This window comes from Thunnus albacares, chromosome 18 (assembly GCF_914725855.1).
Source record: "Thunnus albacares chromosome 18, fThuAlb1.1, whole genome shotgun sequence".
Classification (NCBI taxonomy): domain Eukaryota; kingdom Metazoa; phylum Chordata; class Actinopteri; order Scombriformes; family Scombridae; genus Thunnus; species Thunnus albacares.
The window spans coordinates 17850803-17868529 of record NC_058123.1 but is presented as its reverse complement, the minus strand read 5'-3'; the positions used below and the strand labels follow the sequence as shown (position 1 = coordinate 17868529).

At 39.8% G+C, this 17727-nt stretch overlaps 1 protein-coding gene across 1 annotated transcript in view; it reads right to left on the bottom strand.

Annotated features, from left to right (window-relative positions):
- sardh (sarcosine dehydrogenase) overlaps positions 1-17727 on the bottom strand; it is a 50482-nt gene that overhangs the window by 3254 nt on the left and 29501 nt on the right. The window contains exons 13-21 of the mRNA XM_044333454.1: positions 16875-16958; positions 16213-16326; positions 15586-15724; positions 13209-13322; positions 11916-12063; positions 5613-5706; positions 3197-3359; positions 2703-2871; positions 1641-1776 (exon numbers count right to left, since the gene is read on the bottom strand). Of these exons, the coding sequence (XP_044189389.1) occupies positions 1641-1776; positions 2703-2871; positions 3197-3359; positions 5613-5706; positions 11916-12063; positions 13209-13322; positions 15586-15724; positions 16213-16326; positions 16875-16958 (1161 nt within the window). The remainder of the gene's footprint in view (positions 1-1640; positions 1777-2702; positions 2872-3196; positions 3360-5612; positions 5707-11915; positions 12064-13208; positions 13323-15585; positions 15725-16212; positions 16327-16874; positions 16959-17727) is intronic.

Here is a 17727-nt window from a genome sequence, read left to right as displayed (position 1 = left end):
CTTTCCCTTTTTCATACACACGTACAGCTCTGTCTTTCTCATCACCACTTAGTTTTTTTTATTACTTCCATGTTGAGGGGCTTTAGAGGGAACGGCGCTGTGGTCAAAGGCTCTATCCAACTAACAGCCATATTCAGAGATAAAGCTGCGTTCATTCCAGCTTAAAACATTTACAGCCTTGTGACATTACAGCAAAGGCGGCACACCAGGAATGACATTGTTGCCCTTGTCTCAGTTTGAATGGATGCCCAGCATTTACCTGAATTTGGTTTAATTCAGTGTTCTCTTTAAAATCCTCTGAGTCCCCAATTTGCCACTATTACTGTTATTCTATTAAGATATAAAATGATACCAGGTTTCTAAAGTGAAATGTAGTCACTAAATCCAAAGTGTTAGTCAGGCGTTCCTATTAAAAAATAATGAAATATCAACTTTCTTATTCATTTTAATTCAAAGAAATCAGATACAATTCATGAACAGCAGACAGAGTCAAATGTGCCTTCCTGCAAAGAGATGCTTCTGTCATTAACTTTCCTAAAACATATTAAATGCTTTCACACTTACTTAAACACCACTGATGCATGTACAGTGCAGTCTGACAGCCAATTAAACCAAGGGATATTTTTTTAATAATGTACTATACTTTACCACTGTTTGACTGTAAAATGTATAGAAATATATAAAGAGGGAAGGAAGAAAAAGAAATACAGAGATCAAGCAGACAGAGCAGTGCAGACACTTTTACGGCGCTCTTCATAAGCCTGTCACACACACACACACACACACACACACACACACACACACACACACACACACACACACACACACACACACACACACACACACCTACATATATACACAGGTCTGTCATTCAGTATTACTGATCCACATCCCCCACTGTACATTCACGTCACTGGCTTCAGCATGGCATCTTTGTGTGTGTGTGTGTATGTGTGTGTGTGTCACAGTGCACACGTGTCTGCATTTGTGTGTCTGCATCTCCAAACTGAAGTGCTCAACAAAGCCAAGGGTCAATCCGCTTTGTTTCGCTGGTCACGACTCGGGGATGGATATTAAAAAGATGAGCACACGCATATGCACGCACACACACACACACACACACACACACACACACACACACACACTTCAACCCATAGCTTTTTCTCACTGCTTCTATTCTTCTCTCTGATCTTCTATTTGTGTTTATATGAGTGTGTTTCTGTATTTTCATCAGGAGAGAAAAAACTGTCTTTCACACACACACACACACACACACACACGAAAAAACTGTATGCAGGCCAAAAAAAATTGTTATTCAGTCTAATGTGGGCTCCTATCTAATCTATTTTTTATTATTGAGGCCCAAAATTGTAAATTGTAAAGCTAATGCAGGAATCTGCCTTTTCCTGTCTTGTTTTCAAGATACTGACACACATTTCTACTGTTCCTGCAAACATGGAAGAAAAGTGGTGATTATCTCACCTTGCTAGTAAAACATGTTGTGATTTAAGAAAAATACAAAAAAATTTACAAAAATTACAATAAACAGCCCAGAAAACAACACTGAAATTATTATATAATTATTACATTTTATGGTGTGTGTGTGTTGGTTTATGTACACATGTGTTTAAGGGCCTTACCACTCCACCATCAGGGTTGCGGATATATCCATAACCAATAGTTTTGTCGATGAAGAAGCCATAGTCAGAACGCCGCAGGTGACCAACAGGAACACCATTACGGAAGACAGCCTCCAGACCAAACATTGGTACTTTCCTGGTGGAGCGAGAGAGAAAAATAAAGGTTAAATGCATTCACAAACACACACACCACACATAACCGGTTCCTTTAACAGAATCACAAAATCAACTAATCCAAGTTAGACTTGAATTAGTGTCAAACAGAATATGCCAACTATCTCTTTCACATGAAGAGAGCAATGTTTTTATGATGTCAAATTGCTGTTGTCAGGTCTACTTACATCTCTAAACTGTAAACTCTTCAGGAACCAAGACAAACATGTATTTTTTAGTTTGACCATTATTTCCGAGTGTACTGAACTGCTTTGATAAATGTACGGTTTATAGAATTTCCTAAACTCATTTGGGGATGTAATGCTCCAGCTGAAGATTAAACATTAATAATCACCAAACCAAGAGTTATGAGATTTTCACTTCACAGTAATGAAACGGTGGAATCACATCTTAGAATCTGAATAAAGTAGAATACTTTAAACCTTTTATGTGTTTTCAGATAAAAATCAAATAGAAAAAGACAGAAATGAGGACTGTATTCACTCGTAAACTCTTCACAGTTTATCTGGAGCTCAGGGCTCAGGCATCTCAAACATACATTGATCTTTTTTTAATCAGTTTTACATTTTCTCACTGCACATTTGCTAAATGCATAAAAATCATGAAATATTAAGGCTCTCGTTCTCTGAGTAAGATCACTCTCCGTGAAATGTAAAGGTTATTTACCAACATGCGATGTAGCTATGCTGCTGCTGAAAATGATAAAACTATCATTAGGAATTTATTTGTGGAAGAGATCTGACTCACTTCCTTACAGGAGGATTCATTTTGAAAACTTTTATGTGTTTTCTTAAATGACCTGCGATGTTCAAATCTTCTGTATGTTTTGTTCATTTCATTAATTTCCTTCTGACAAACACATAATGTCATGACAGAAGCTTTACTGACTCATCTATGGTGAAGCAGACGATGCGCCTCCTCAGACCGTCCTGCTTCTGTTTCTCCAGCCTGTCCCGGCCCTGGAACGGGATCGAACTCTTCATTTTGCAGGTGAAGGCTAGCCCCGCCTCCAAGGGTGTGTCGTCTGGGCGAAGGTCGGCGTGCCAATGCCTGTACCCTGATGAAGAAAAGAGGAGACAATGCAAACTGTGAGAGGTGACACAAGAGAGGTGGAAACATGCAGTGCAGAATTCTTTTCAAACAGCTTTGTGCAAAGTTAAGGAAGTATTTTTTAAACATATTTGCATCAAACTCGTCCTTTATATATGTGTATAAACCTGCAATTTACATAATCCAGTAATCCACTTTGATTGGCTCCTATACAGATGTTCTATTAATATTACTGTAGAATCGAGGTCAATTGTTTTATTAACTTCTTAAATTTCAGTAAATCTGTAACCTGAGCTGGCTTTAGTTATTTATGACCTCAGATTGAGGGTTACCTTTCTCTATGCTGAGTGAGTCGATGGCCCTATATCCTGAATTGATGATGCCATGCTTTGCACCAGCAGCCATGACGGCATTGTAGACTGGAAGGCAAGAGTCTTTGGGAATGTGCAGCTCCCAGCCGAGCTCTCCAACGAATGACAGACGCATAGCTCGCACCTGGACGAGAGAGGGGCAGAGAGGAGGCTTAAAGAGATGGAGAGAGGCACATAGAGGACCAAGCTGCCATTCCTCCGCTTGTGCAGTCACACACACACAAACACGAACACTTCATCTTCAAGGACTGGATCTACTTGTCATGCATTTTAATACTAACAGCAATTTCCGTGTGAGAGAGAGAGAGAGAGAGAAAGAGAGAGAGAAGAAGGCAGGAAGAGGGAGAGCAAAAACCCAGAAAGCAGAATGAGAATAGAATAGATACAAAGATATGATAAGGTGCACAAAGAGTGAAACAGGGAAACTGTAATCTCCTTTCAGAAATGAATGTTGTGTCCAAAAAGCTTTAAGTCTTGAAAGAGATTAAAAATCACCACTACGGTTTAAAGTTGGAAATGGAAGGAAGGAGAGCAAGGAGGGAGTGAGGTGACGGAGCAAAGAGGAAAGAGAAACAGTGCAGAGAAAGAGGGGCAGACAGGTGAAATGTACAAGATTGAAGGACAAGAAAATAATGCTATAAAAGAAGACATTAGGAATCAAAGGAAAACCTGTCAACCTGGGTGTTACTCTTTATAATTTTGTCCATTATGACTGCTGGTCCTCTGGGGGCTGAATGGGGCAAAGAGTGCAAGCCTCCTCCAGCTTTCCAGAAAACCTCAATTTAATAGATATTATCTCAAAAAACATCTCTTTCTGACCAAATATAAACACAGAAAGTAGTCCTCAGAAGATCCTTGTAGCTACTGTAGGACAATCGCCCACAACTAAAATCTAAAAAGTCTTTATTGTACGTGTACTGTGTCGCTTTATTTTTGCAATTCGTAATTTTGCAGGCATGAACCATCTTCTTGTGTTTTCTACTTATTTATTTAAAGCTGTAGGAAGCTTGTGCTCTTTTCCCCCATTTATGTCGTTCTTGTTCTTCCAGAATTTCTCTTTAAAATGGTTAATATGCAAAAAAGTACGAATGAGTGGAGAGGGAAAGGCATAAGAGAAAAGGAAACTGAACACAAGTGAGAACATGTGGAAGGGAGTGAAAAATGAGGAGCGAAAACTCTCTCCAACAGTTTCCCCAGTAGGTGCTGTGGCAGCCGGGCCATCTGGCCAGCCAAGGTTCACCCTGGACCCATATGTACACCATGAAACTCTGGGGATGACAGTACATGTAGACCTGCGCATATTCACAACACGCACTCCACCAGATACACAAGTGACAAACTTAAAACACACAGAAACGCATGCATGCTTCATGCACACTGTCACTCACATTTACCGGGCGAGCATCAAACACAGACACGCATAACACGGACACAAGCACATGTGAGAACAGAAATGCATATAAACATGAATTCATGCGACCTAACAGGCATGCCAGCACACTCGCTTCATCTGGCGAGTTAGAAAAATAGAGAGAGACGGAGAGAGAGAGAGAATCTAATGAGCTTTGAGGGGAGCAGAGGGCAGAGAGAGAGCTCTGTTCTCTCAGCAGTGCAGCCATTAAAATGTCACCCAGACAAGGCCAGTTACCAGCTGGAACATAGCACAAGCAACACACACAGACGCACACACGCATATGCACAGGCACTCCTGCCGAGCAGTGAGAAGATGCTGTCTGCAATCACTGGTGCGTTGCATAATTCATGCAAGAGCAACAACAACTGAACAAGTGTGTGTGGACATATGTGTCGCTGCATGTGCCGGTACGACACGCTCGTTTTGATCTGAGGCCAGACTCAGTGTAGAGGTCATCTCCAGAGCTACAGGCAGCACGCCTTGCAGCATTATTGTTTGAGAATTGGATGAAAAATACAGCTAAGTATAAATATATGATTTTTCCAGTGCTTGTAAACAACACACTATAAACTTTATTTTCAGTTATGAGCTTCTAGACCTCGGGGACAGAAGTCGAAAGAGATAGAAGGCGAAAAGAGGTGGAGAAAAACAAAAAAATGTGGACAGACTTGACATCTAAGTAAGTCACAAGGATGCCTTGAGACATGCCATCTGTCTCACACACACACACACACACACACACACACACACACACACACACAGTCTAAAGTCTCTTTGAAATAATAAACCAGTTTCACTCCACAGCATGTTATTTGCATATAGAAGTATTTTTTTCAATTAACTGCATTTTTTATTTAACTCACACTGACAGGGTTATTTTGAAGCTGACAAATGTACCACATCCAATTACTGTAGAAATTAGAGAGAGAGTGTGTGTGTGTGTGTGTATGTGTGTGTTCTCACCTGATGCCCTGCTGCATTAACAACTTTGTGGGTAGAGAAAGGGAAAGCTTCATTGCTCAAGTCTGTGTCCAACACCTCCTGAAGTACCTCTCGACTGCACAGCAAAAGAAAACACAATCAGTCAGTGCTGTATATTTCACATGTGCATCTGTGACATACTTAAATCTCTACATTTGTTTGTTTGCCACCAACATAAATAATACTGGAATTATCAGAAAATTTGCCATATTTCTTCGATAAAAATACATTTCATTGTGGTGGTTAATTACTAAACTTTAGAAAAAATGTAACACTCGATCCCCAGAAAACTACAGTAGTACAAGTGATGATCTTTGTAGAGATGTACCGTCTCTCCTTCTCCCACAAACTCGCACACACTAAAAATCAATATTACATAAGGATGAGTCAACAGAAAAAAAAAGGACTAAGTTTAGCTTACTTTGCTACTTGTACACTTGCATGTTTGTGAGTGGGCAGGTAGAGAATACAATGCATGAGGCCGTTCCTGGAAGATATTTTTTGCAACAGAGTGGCAGGAAGCCAGGGTTGAAGATATTTGAGGAGGGGCTCGGGTTATGTTTGTGTGTGTATGGTTGTGTATCTGTGTAGGTTTTTTTTAAAAAATGCAATCGATGTGGTTGTACTTGGATGTGTGCATTCTTGAATATACTCATGTGTGCAGGCATGCATGTTTGTGCTCCTATGATACACAGACGGATATTTTCTCCAGGCTGTCCTCCAATTTCTATCCTCCCTTAAGCAACGCTTTGTTCACTGAACTCAAGAGCCCAAGAGCAAGGCCAATTAGCTATATATAATCAGTGAATGGCTCTATTTCTGTGTATGTGTGTGTGTGCGTGTGTGCTGTGTGTGTGGGGGTCTTACAACCACCAATTTGTTTGTCTGACTTGCCACTTAACTGTGGCTCTCAGCTGTGGATTAGAGGATGCTTTTCACAAACACACACGGCTCTCTTACAGGGTATCACATAATTTCATATATTAAAAATACGCTTCATAATTACAAAGCAGACCGAGCACCATTTTCACCCTTTGGAACGCACTGCCAAGCTTTTTGACAGAACCTGCGAATTCGGTGACTCCCCTCTCTGCAGAATTCGAATGCGACATCTCTGGGAGGGAAAACACAGACCATAACACATTTCCATTTCCACAAACGCTGTAATTTTCTCTCTCCTTGAGCTTTAAAGAGATCAATTTGCATTGTGAGAAAACAAAAGCCAAGCACTGGAGGGTTGATTTGCTGCAATTCTTCATATATGGCGTTGTGCAGAGGGAGGCAATACAGATGCCAATCTTGTTTATATTTTTGACACACACACACACACACACGGAAACATCCACAAATGCAAAAACAGACAGGCACTCACAAGCTGAGCGCACTTTGGATGCTCAAGAAAACTCAATAAACCCCATAATACAACATTCTATTGTGTGTGTGTTTCTATAATCAAACACATACACGCTCACAGAGAGATGCAGCATAATGGGCTACTGCTGTCAGTGACGCACCGAGTTTCTGCTTTGACGTAAGCAATAACAGCATGGAATAGAAAACTTTGTAAAAGGGAAGGCGACACTGAGAATAGGCGATTGAGCATCAAGGGAGGAGAGAGGAGAGGAGAGTTAGAACGAGCCAGATAAGATCTGCAGAGACAAGAAGACCGAGAGAAAAGAAACTTGGGAGAACAGAAGATGAGAAAAGCCTCAAGGAGAAGAAATCGACACAGCCCACACAGAGAACAGAGTGGCCTAACCCTGCTGCCGGTAAGGGGGAGGAACAAAGACAGAGGGGTGGCGAGGTGGGGAGGAGAGGAGGTGAGAGGGGAGGAGAAGATAGAAGAGGAGTTCAGAGAATGAGATCTGTAAGAGGTAAAGGTGCCCTGACTTGCTGTTTGAGTGAGGAACAAAAGGAAAACTGTAGGAAGCAAGAAGAACGTGACAAGCTCGGACTAACTCCCGTGTCCGAATGTGCAGGACCGTTTTCACCTGCGCAGTACACGATTTCTCATCCTTAGATGAAGAAATCAATAGATGGTGGTTCTGATGGATGCGGGTAAAAAGAGGAATACTGTGACATTTTCACTCGAATGTTCAGTTATAGCAATTTTCTGAAAAACACCAGAGACGCTACTTTTCTCTTTCAGTGAAGAAAAAGGTCAGAAACCTGGAGTTGGTATTGAAAAGCAGAGAAAAATAAAGATGTCTGTGAAGAAATTAATTAGGAAAAGAGAGTAAAACCCAGAGAAATATGATATCCTGCAAATATAATTGTCACTTTTGTTAACAGTGTTTTTTTTAAAAAACATAATGAGACCAGAGGTATTGCTAGATGTATTTTCAAATATAATTTAAATAGTTGTTTGATTACACAAGTCTACTTAGAGAAGTAATGGATTTTAAAGAGTGAACACTTCCTCTCCAGATCCTGGAACCACTAGGATCAAACCCTACCCGACCCAAACCAGGTCCAGACATTTAACAACAGTTCCAGTGAGCCTCACAATGAAAGCTGTTGAATATCATCAGTCAGCAAATTTTTTAATTCAGCGAGAAGTTCAGCAAGATCAGGACATAATAACAGATGCATAATAATAGGACATAATAGACGCAAGAGCAAGGTCTTTTCGAGAGCTTGAAACAAATCACACATGAATCCTGCGTTTGACCCGTTTATACAGCAGATTGCCGTTAGTGGTTTTTCCCCGTACATCTCTGTTCACATAAGAGCTGCTTTTTTTTAAAATCCCTGCTAAACTGTATAATTTCATGAGACCCAGTATACATTTTTTGACGTGCAGTCCTTAAAAGTTGTTATTGTGTTTAAACTGGGGAGTCAGCATGGGAGATGATGCAGGCGAAGAGATGTGATTCTATAGGATTCCTTTTTATTATATATAGTTGATGCAACAACCTACACTCTAATATCACTGCAGCTGCCAGCACCTCTAGTCCTGCAGTACTGTAAATGCTGTGTGCAAAGCTTTTTTCTAGTTTTCACTTCACAATATCATATTTCAGCTCTGAGATTCAAAAGAGAAGAGTTTATTGTTGAAAGGCCTCGAATTTGCCACCAGTATTACTTGAATCCTTTGGTTTCCAACAATCTGTGAATAGCCCAACCCATGTTAAAGGACACACCCTAGATTTTGTTCTCTCCTCAGGTCTCTCTATCTCCAACCCTGTGATAGAAGATTTTCACCAATCTGATCTCAATTTGCCACATGCTTCTCATGTCTGCCCTACACTTCTTTGCTCCTGCATCCTAAATTCTTCCACTGCCACTTGGTTTGCAGAAGCCTATAGAGAGGCTCCCACCACCATCCATCCCATGCGAGCACAGAGGAACTTGTCTCACTTTTTAACAGTACTGTTTTGACCACCCTTGACTCTGTTGCACCGGTCAGAACTGAAATATGGAAGCCTTTGGCCTCATCATGGCTTAATAACAGTAATATCAGAGAAATAAGGAGAGCATGCAGAAGGGCAGAGCGGAGGTGGAAGCGGAATAAATTGCAGATCTCATTTCAAATTCTGAGGGATCTCTTGGATAAATACCAGCTGGCTGTCAAAAACGCTAGGGCTCAATACTTTTCTAATCTTACTGACAAAAACTGTCATAATCCCAGGGTACTTTTTAGTGTGTTGAAGTCTATCACCTCCCCCACTCCCACCTCCTATTTAGAAGCGTCTGTCTCTAAATGTGAGGACTTCCTAAACTGCTTTACAGACAAAGTACTTGACATCAAAGGTGGTATTATTCCCTATGGAAATAGCCTATCCATCTGCTCTGAGAACACTGCAGTTCTAAATTCCCTTAAGTCCATCACTTTACCACAACTTTGTCATATTATTTCTTCTATGAAGACCTCTACCTGTTCTCTCGACATTATTACAACTAAACTCTTCAAAGAAGTTATTGGCACCATTGGCCCCAGCATTCTTTCATTTATCAATAGCTCCCTGGAAACCAGCCATGTTCCCCAATCTTTCAAACATGCAGCAGTCCAGCCACTTTTAAAAAAAACAGAATCTAGACCCTTCAGTCTTCAATAATTACAGACCAATCTCCAAACTCCCTTTTCTTTCTAAAAGCCTTGAAAAAGTAGTTTTTAATCAACTGTTGTCCCATCTGGCTCAAAACTGCATTTTTGAAAAATTCCAATCTGGCTTCAGAGCTCTTCACAGTACTGAATCTGCATTACTGAGAATAACCATTGACCTCCTTCTAGCTGCTGACTCAGGTAACTGTTCTGTCCTTTTGCTCTTAGATCTAACTGCAGCCTTTGACACAGTAGATCATTCACTTCTTATTCACAGGTTAAACCAACGGGTGGGGGTCCCTGGTTCTGCATTAAACTGGTTCTCTTCATATTTGTTCAACAGATCCTTCAGTGTCTCTATTAGCAACTATCCATCTTCCACTGCCCCCATGTCCTGTCGTGTCCCCAAAGGCTCCATTCTTGGTCCAATCCTGTTCTCCATCTATTTGCTTCCGTTAGGTCACATTATTAAAAAAAAACATTTCTTTTCAGTGTTATGTGGATGAAACACAGATCTATCTCCCCCTAGAGCCTAATAACTGCAAAAAACTAAATGACCTCAGCTTAATGAGAATAAAAATGAAGTTATTTTATTTGGACCACAGCATTTAACCAACATTACATCTCCTCATCTTGGCCCAATGGGTCCTTCTTTTAAATCACATGCAAAAAATCTTGGAGTCATTTTCAATTCAGGATTGAAGTTTGACAAACAAATCAATCAGGTTGTAAAATTAAGTTTCACGCAGCACCGTATCATCTCCAAACTCAGATCAATTCTCTGTATTTCTGACCTGGAGAAAGCCATCCATGCCTTCACATCTTCCCGCCTTGATTATTGCAACTCATTATATTTTGGTATCACTCAGCCTAGCTTATCATGTCTCTCTCACGTCTAGTTCAAGATGCAGCAGCAAGAGTTTTGACAAGGTCAAAAAAGAGGGAACATATCACACCATATCACTGCCTTTTAGCTACAGAATTGATTTTAAAATCCTGGCGTTTGTTTACAAGGTGTTAAATGGTTTTGCCCCCTCTTACATTACAGAACTCCTGTCCCCATATCACTGTCAGAGAACTGAGACTGTCTGACCAAAGACTTCTGTCTGTCCCAAGATCCAGGACAAAGTGTTACGGGGACAGAGCTTTCTCTATTGCTGCCCCAAAACTATGGAATTCTCTTCCTCCCACCATCTGATTCTCCCCACTATTGAGATTTTCAAGAGTCATCTTAAAACACACTTCTACTCATCAACTTTTAACTGTGACTAACTTAATCCAGCTCAGATATTTCTCCTGAAGTCTCTGTGGGTCTGTCTTGCCACTATGGACTCTGTGTGACCATGTGCCTTGTATTATTATTATTATTATTATTACATATACATATGTGTGTGTGTGTATGTGTGTGTGTATATATATACATATATATATATATATATATATATATATATATATATATATATATATATATATATATATATATATATATATATATATATATAGTTGATTTGATCTAAATGAGGTTACAGTTATACTATAATAATTCTATATTAATCCAATAATAATGCTACCTTACTACAAAAATGTTATTTGAAAAAGCCAAAGTTGATAGATGGGTCCAGAGATCAGTTTTTTAAAATTCTGGTCTGTTTGAACCACTAGGTTTGAAAAATTGCATTGATTCCACCAGACGTTCATTCAGAAACAAGTCACGCTGGAGTCATTCAGGCTGGGATCCAGTCTCCATGAGGCTTCATATGTTTTTAAATGAACACATTGAACAGGTCCTTCTAGATTTCAGGTCATGCTAGGTACACCTTTTTAAATCCATGGACCTCAAGGTGTTAATTGTTGTTGAGATAGAGAACTGTATGATTATCTCTCTTTGCAGGGTTTATAGCATCATGAAACAAACAATGGTTGCATTCAATTGCAGGATTAACTGCACTCACCACTTATGTCTATGGCAAACTCTCAAGAATAGCCACTTAACCTGCTCTCCTCTTATTGATCAAACTGCTAATTTTTCCCCATCTCATGTGTCCAGGATGTGAATCATAACCTGTGTGTCCTTAGACATCAGTCAATCAGTTACCTCCTTTTTTCTCCTCTCCTCTTCTCTGCTCTTTGCCCTCACTCCCATATTTTGTCCTTTCTCACCTGTATATAAATCATGACAATGTCCCAAATAATTCACAACCCTCTTCTCTCTCTCCCTCCTTCTTTCTTTAATTCCTCACCTCTTGGGTCCCTGGATGCTGATCATCCCCATATCCTCAGAGTGGTCTGTCAGATGGCAGCGGAAGCCTTGGTCCTGAAGAGTTGTTCTAATGTGGTTCCAGTTGTGCTCTGCTACACCACCTCCAATGGCCAGGTAGTACGCATCACCTGGGGTGAAGGAGGAGAGAGGAGAGAAAAAAGAGATAGTGATGAGGGGAGTAAAACGGAGCGAGGATAGAGAGAAATATGTCGAATAAGAAACTGTTCAAAATGGACACAGTGCATACATTTGTACTAATAAAACGGCAGGGGTTATGTTTAAATTGAAAATGTTGTGCAAGAGTATTTTTGAAATTTTGTTTTTAAAAGCAAGTAGTCGAATAAAGGCCTGGTTCTCTTTGCAGTAGAGGTAAATAAAGGCCCAGTAACATAATAGCATTTCATTGCTGTTTCCGACCTAAGACGGCATTTTCAATAAAGGAATTTGTCCCCTGATCCATCTGTACCCTTTTGTGTTATTAATCAGTCCCTATGATGATACAGATGGGAATGACATTCAACAAACTGAGGACATTGGAGTTCAGTACACCCTTGACACCCCTGTTCATTTATTCTTTATTTTTAAGTCTTTCTGGTAGGACGGAGGCATGTACAGGTAACTAAATATAATGCTTTGTCATTTTTCAATATGCCAACTTTTCCCACATCAGCCAAATATAAAAACGTTCTTGCAATTTCTTCAGTTTTTTTCTTCTGCAGACTCATTTGAAAAAAAAAATGTGGTGGCGGGGACATATATAGAAAAGTATGCAAAACAACTGAGTGAGAAACACAACAATAGATGCATACAGCAGAACAACAACTGTGATTGAAGGATAGATTTCTAAAGATAGAATGACAAGGATATATTGAATTACAGAACAGAACATTACAACGAATGACAGTGATGGATAAAATGATAGAACCAGACAACAGAATAATAATAACAACAGGTATAAGAATAGAAAGCTAAATATTACAGACATACAGTATTGATAGATAGACTGGGAGACAGAGCAATAAATAGAGCAGAGGAAGACAACAATACATCTTAAATAAGAAAGATACAACGGAATGACAGACATATCCAGTAACAGATAAAATATAACAGTTAAAATGACAAAACACCATAGCGATGGAAAGATAAATAGAAGAACAGAATTATAGATGAAATAAAACAAGAGAGAGAGCAATGGATAAAACAATACAGGAGACAGATATGACAGAATGATAAAAATGACACACACACACAAACACACTTCACACTTTCTCACCATTAGATTCTGGTGCCAGTGGAAGGTTGGCAGCACCAGACTCCAGCCTGCTCACTGTCAGGTCAGCCTCCGCCCCTCCTCTCTTATTCAGCATGCAGGTATACACAGTGGACCCTGAAACACACACATACGCAATTAATTCTCCTGGCATATTTTGCAGGCCAATTTAAAGTGTGCAGCCTTGTGGAACCAAGCCGACAGAAATCTCAGTACAAAAAAAAAAATGAACCCAAATCTGAGGTCAGTCTGGTTTGTTTCTTTGTGAATAATCCAGTTTGTAAGAATATGTATGACTATGTTAAACTCAAGTGTATTTACACATACTGTAAATTCATAACTGTTATTTTTGTGGGCAATCATTATCAATCTCTGTCTCGAGGGAATACACTCACACTGAAGACATATGAACCTCTTCTTATTGTGAAGTAGTTACCAAGGAAACGACTGAAATATGAACCCCATTAAAACTGTAATGATTGCTGAGAACATCACAAAGAGAGATATTCACAACAAGAACATCATCAAAATAATCTTGTGATGAATGATGTCTGTGTCTAATTACAAGAGACATAAAATGATAACGTGTCTGTCATCTATTGGCCAAAGGAGCCGAAGGTTGCGGTGACATGCTAACATGTGACTGTCCATCAGTCATCTCTCATCTGAACGAATGATTGATGTTACAGTTTCACTGGCATTACAGAAAACAGTGTGTGAATGTGTAAGTGAAGCCTAAGTCAGCCTGCTGAGACTGCCAAGTGTGACCTCTTCAATTATATTGAGAACTGGGAGCAAGAGTAATAGACAAGACAAAGAGAGGGCAAGATTGGATGATGTGTCATCTACCAGGTCAAAATAGCTGAGTTTTTGAGAGGCTATCTTCGTAAGTGGGGTGAGACCTGGTTGTCATAATCAGGGAGGATATTAGAGTGTAAGTAGTGGTACAAAAGATCAGTAAACAAGCTACAGAAAATAAAATATTGCATTTGCAGGTAGTGTGGTGTGTTTTTAACACTAGCTGTGTCAGCTCAAAGGATAAGGCTGCAATTTTCTATATTCTTCTTGTTGTCAAGAAATCTCATGTGCAGAGCCAAACCAACAATGAACTCATCCTACATCGTATTCCTCTGTGTCATAGACCTCTGTTGTTGTCCAAAAACTATTAAAAACACGTCAATGTTGCTTCATGTAGCACAACAAGCTAGCAAAGCTCTGTAAACAAAACTGTATTCCTGTGCATGCACCCTTACACAGAACAAGTCTCTGGAGACTGATAACATAATCGCTGTTATTAGTCTTTGGAGCCTTTTCTGAACAAACTACCGTGCCCAAAACTCTTTGCAGCAAATGAACATGTCACCCAGTGCAACTGTGTGGCTCATGACATGTTTTTAATAGTTTTGGACAACGACGGAAGTCTACGGCACAGAGGAATACAGTATATTAGGTTTATATACTTCTAAGAAGGATGGATGAGTTCATTGCTGGTTCGGCTCCACACATGAGATTTGTTGACAATAAGAAAAATATAGAAAATCACCAGCCATATCCTTTAAGTCTGGGCACTCACAAGAGATACATGAAAAAATGGTCAAAATCGATGAAGCAGAGACCAAGATATCCCTCTTTTAAGTCTCTAGTATGAACCAGGCTTTAAAATAGTTGGATCCTACATTTCCCATAATGTAACCAATAGCATCTTTCAAACTCCAAAGCTCCAGTTTGTAACACAGAAGACATTATACAACTGTTTTTGCAAGCTGAGAGTTTCTCCTTAATGTGGAGTTTTCCTTTAAATGTCCCACTGTGTAAAGTTTTCAAGGGATTATCTTTCAAATGATTCTGACAGCATGAGTTTTTATTGGTCCAAAATGAGACAATTGGGGTGGGTACCACTGGGATTCGGCAAAGTCAGAAATGTTCAAATCCTACACAAAGGAGCCTGAATCTAGAAAATACTGGTCCTGGCATTTTTGTCAGAACTTGACAGACTTTTTCAGAACTCTTGGTTGCACTTCTCCCGTTTCTTTACAAAGTGCACATCACAACACAAAGGCAATGTATCCTGTTCAGCATCAAAAAAAAGACAGTAATAAGTAGGAATGTGATGAAAATGGAGAAAGGAATATCCAGGGCATTTTGGAGCTCTGCCCAGTTTTACATCTGTACACACCTGTCACTGCAGAAAGAAGGTGTATCTGTCAGTTCGCTGATTTAGAAAAGTTATGAAGGATGGAGGAAGAGTGGACTGTTTTGCTTGTGTGTTGGCATCTTGTTTAGTGCCTCTATCCATGTATCTGCCGTGTTCACTCTGTCAATGTTTTCTCCCATCTGTCTGTATCTGTGCATTTGTGCGTGCGTGTGCAGTCAGACTGACCTGGCTTCTTGTTGACATCAGCAGTGAACAGCCAATCAGCCGCCTTCTTGGCATCTGGTCCAGTGAGATAGAACTTTCCAAAGTAGGACATGTCAAACACAGCCACACCGTGTCTACATGAGAGGCACTCACTCTTAATCTGCATTTAAAAAAGCACAACACACACATTTAATGAGCACAGACCCTGACATTAAATAAAAATCGGTCCTCTGGTAGCACCCAACAGTCAAAAATGACATTTCTAAGATGACTGCATATCTATGGAGCCAGATCCTTGGAGGCAGCATTCATCACAGTCGTGAAATGATCGGAAAACTAATAGAGAGGTTTTGACATCAAGGTTGGTCATTCCCTGAGCTGCTGAGGTAGTTTGCTCTTCCTAAAACACATTTTTGCACCATAAAACTGACTGACTGTATTATCATCAATGTCTGTTGTTATTTCCCATGAGCACACATATTTCATTTCCTAATGGAAGCCTTCAAAAAGTGTTCATACTCATCTGGCCGCCCTGAGTCTTTTTGGCCTGTAGTTTTCTGATGAAAGTTGCATATAATTTAATAACACTTTTCTATTAAATAATGCTCATTTTCACACATACACACACTTTTACACTTTGGATCTTACCACTTCATGATGTGGAGGGAAGTCAAAAGTGTATTCTTTGCCCAGCAGGTCGTTGTATTTGTAGTTGACATTCTTCTTAATGTCATAGGCCCCATAGTAATCATAGTCTTTAACCTTTGCAGTAACACAGACAAACAAGTTGTTAGAGGCTAATTAATCACCACTGTCTCCCAAGCACAGAGAAGGACAAAGCATTGGGCCAGATACTGTGTCAGCGTTGTCCATTATTGGCAGTAAGTTGCTTATCCAGCAAGCCTGATGGACAAATCCCATCTTAATTGTTTGTCTTCCAAATGCCTTTTGTCAATATGTGGGTATAAATAAATCATTGCCATGCACGTGCTTGTGTGCAGTGTAAAGCTGGTGTTATACTTTCTGCATCTGCAAGTATGCAAGGATCCACTAGGGTCCATGTGATGTAAATTTCATCATTAAATGTGTACTGTGCAGACATCTGCATACCTCCAATTTGTTGTGACTGCATGGCCACTACACTACAATCAATAGATGCTGATCTACTGCACGTGTGGAACGCATCCTCCAAGCGGACTTCAGAAAGTATTATAAACAGAACTACTACGTGTTGTTTACACAACGCGTAGTAGTGTCCGTGTGCATGTTCAGTTGGGAGTATATTCAGGGCTTTAGTGTGTGTGTCTCACAGGAGCGGGCCCGCCTGTGTTGAACCAGCCAGGTCTCTCCCAGCCATGTCTCTCCTGGAACACACAGCCCTGCTCCGTCAGCACCTGAAACAAACAATCACACACACAAACAAACAAACAAACAAACAAACATGGACAAACATAGAAAGATGAAATCAGCACAAGGGAAAACAGCTGAGAATGGTGACCAGTGTTTACTTTGGAATGACTGCATGAAAAAACATCTGTTGGAGGTAAGAAATAGGGATGTTTTTTTTCTTATTTTAATTAACAACATATATTAACAAAATTATATAGTCATAAATGTATTCTTATATTCAGCAAAATAACTTCCTATGAAGAGAAATGAACACATTCATTGATTAAATATCTTGCGTAAGGGCATTTTGACTGCTGTTTTTGAGTATTTAAAGTAGCACTATTAATGTTTGTGGCTACTTAGGGGCTGGAGAACGAGCTATAACTACAACATTGACATTTTGTCACCTTATTACCTTATTATCACCTAGTTGTTATGTAGATTTTGCTAGCAAACAGTTGCATATTTATATATCTGGCAAGCACTGAATATAAATCCAATATTCACTCTCTTTTTAGCTCTGTTTTGGTCTCCACCAACTCCTCTGGATAAAAATATCTGGCTCTTTAGCAGATAATTGCTCCACGATGTTCACCAGCTAGTCGTTAATTTTGTCTGTGTGCCATTTGGTGCTGGGCAGGTAGTCTACAGTACAGTAGCAGCTGTCTACAGTAAAGTTGAACCAAAACAATGAGCTGAAAGACGCTAAAACACTCCGTAGAGCTGAGAGGAACAATAATAATTCTCTGTGGTCTTGGACTACAAGCAAACCAC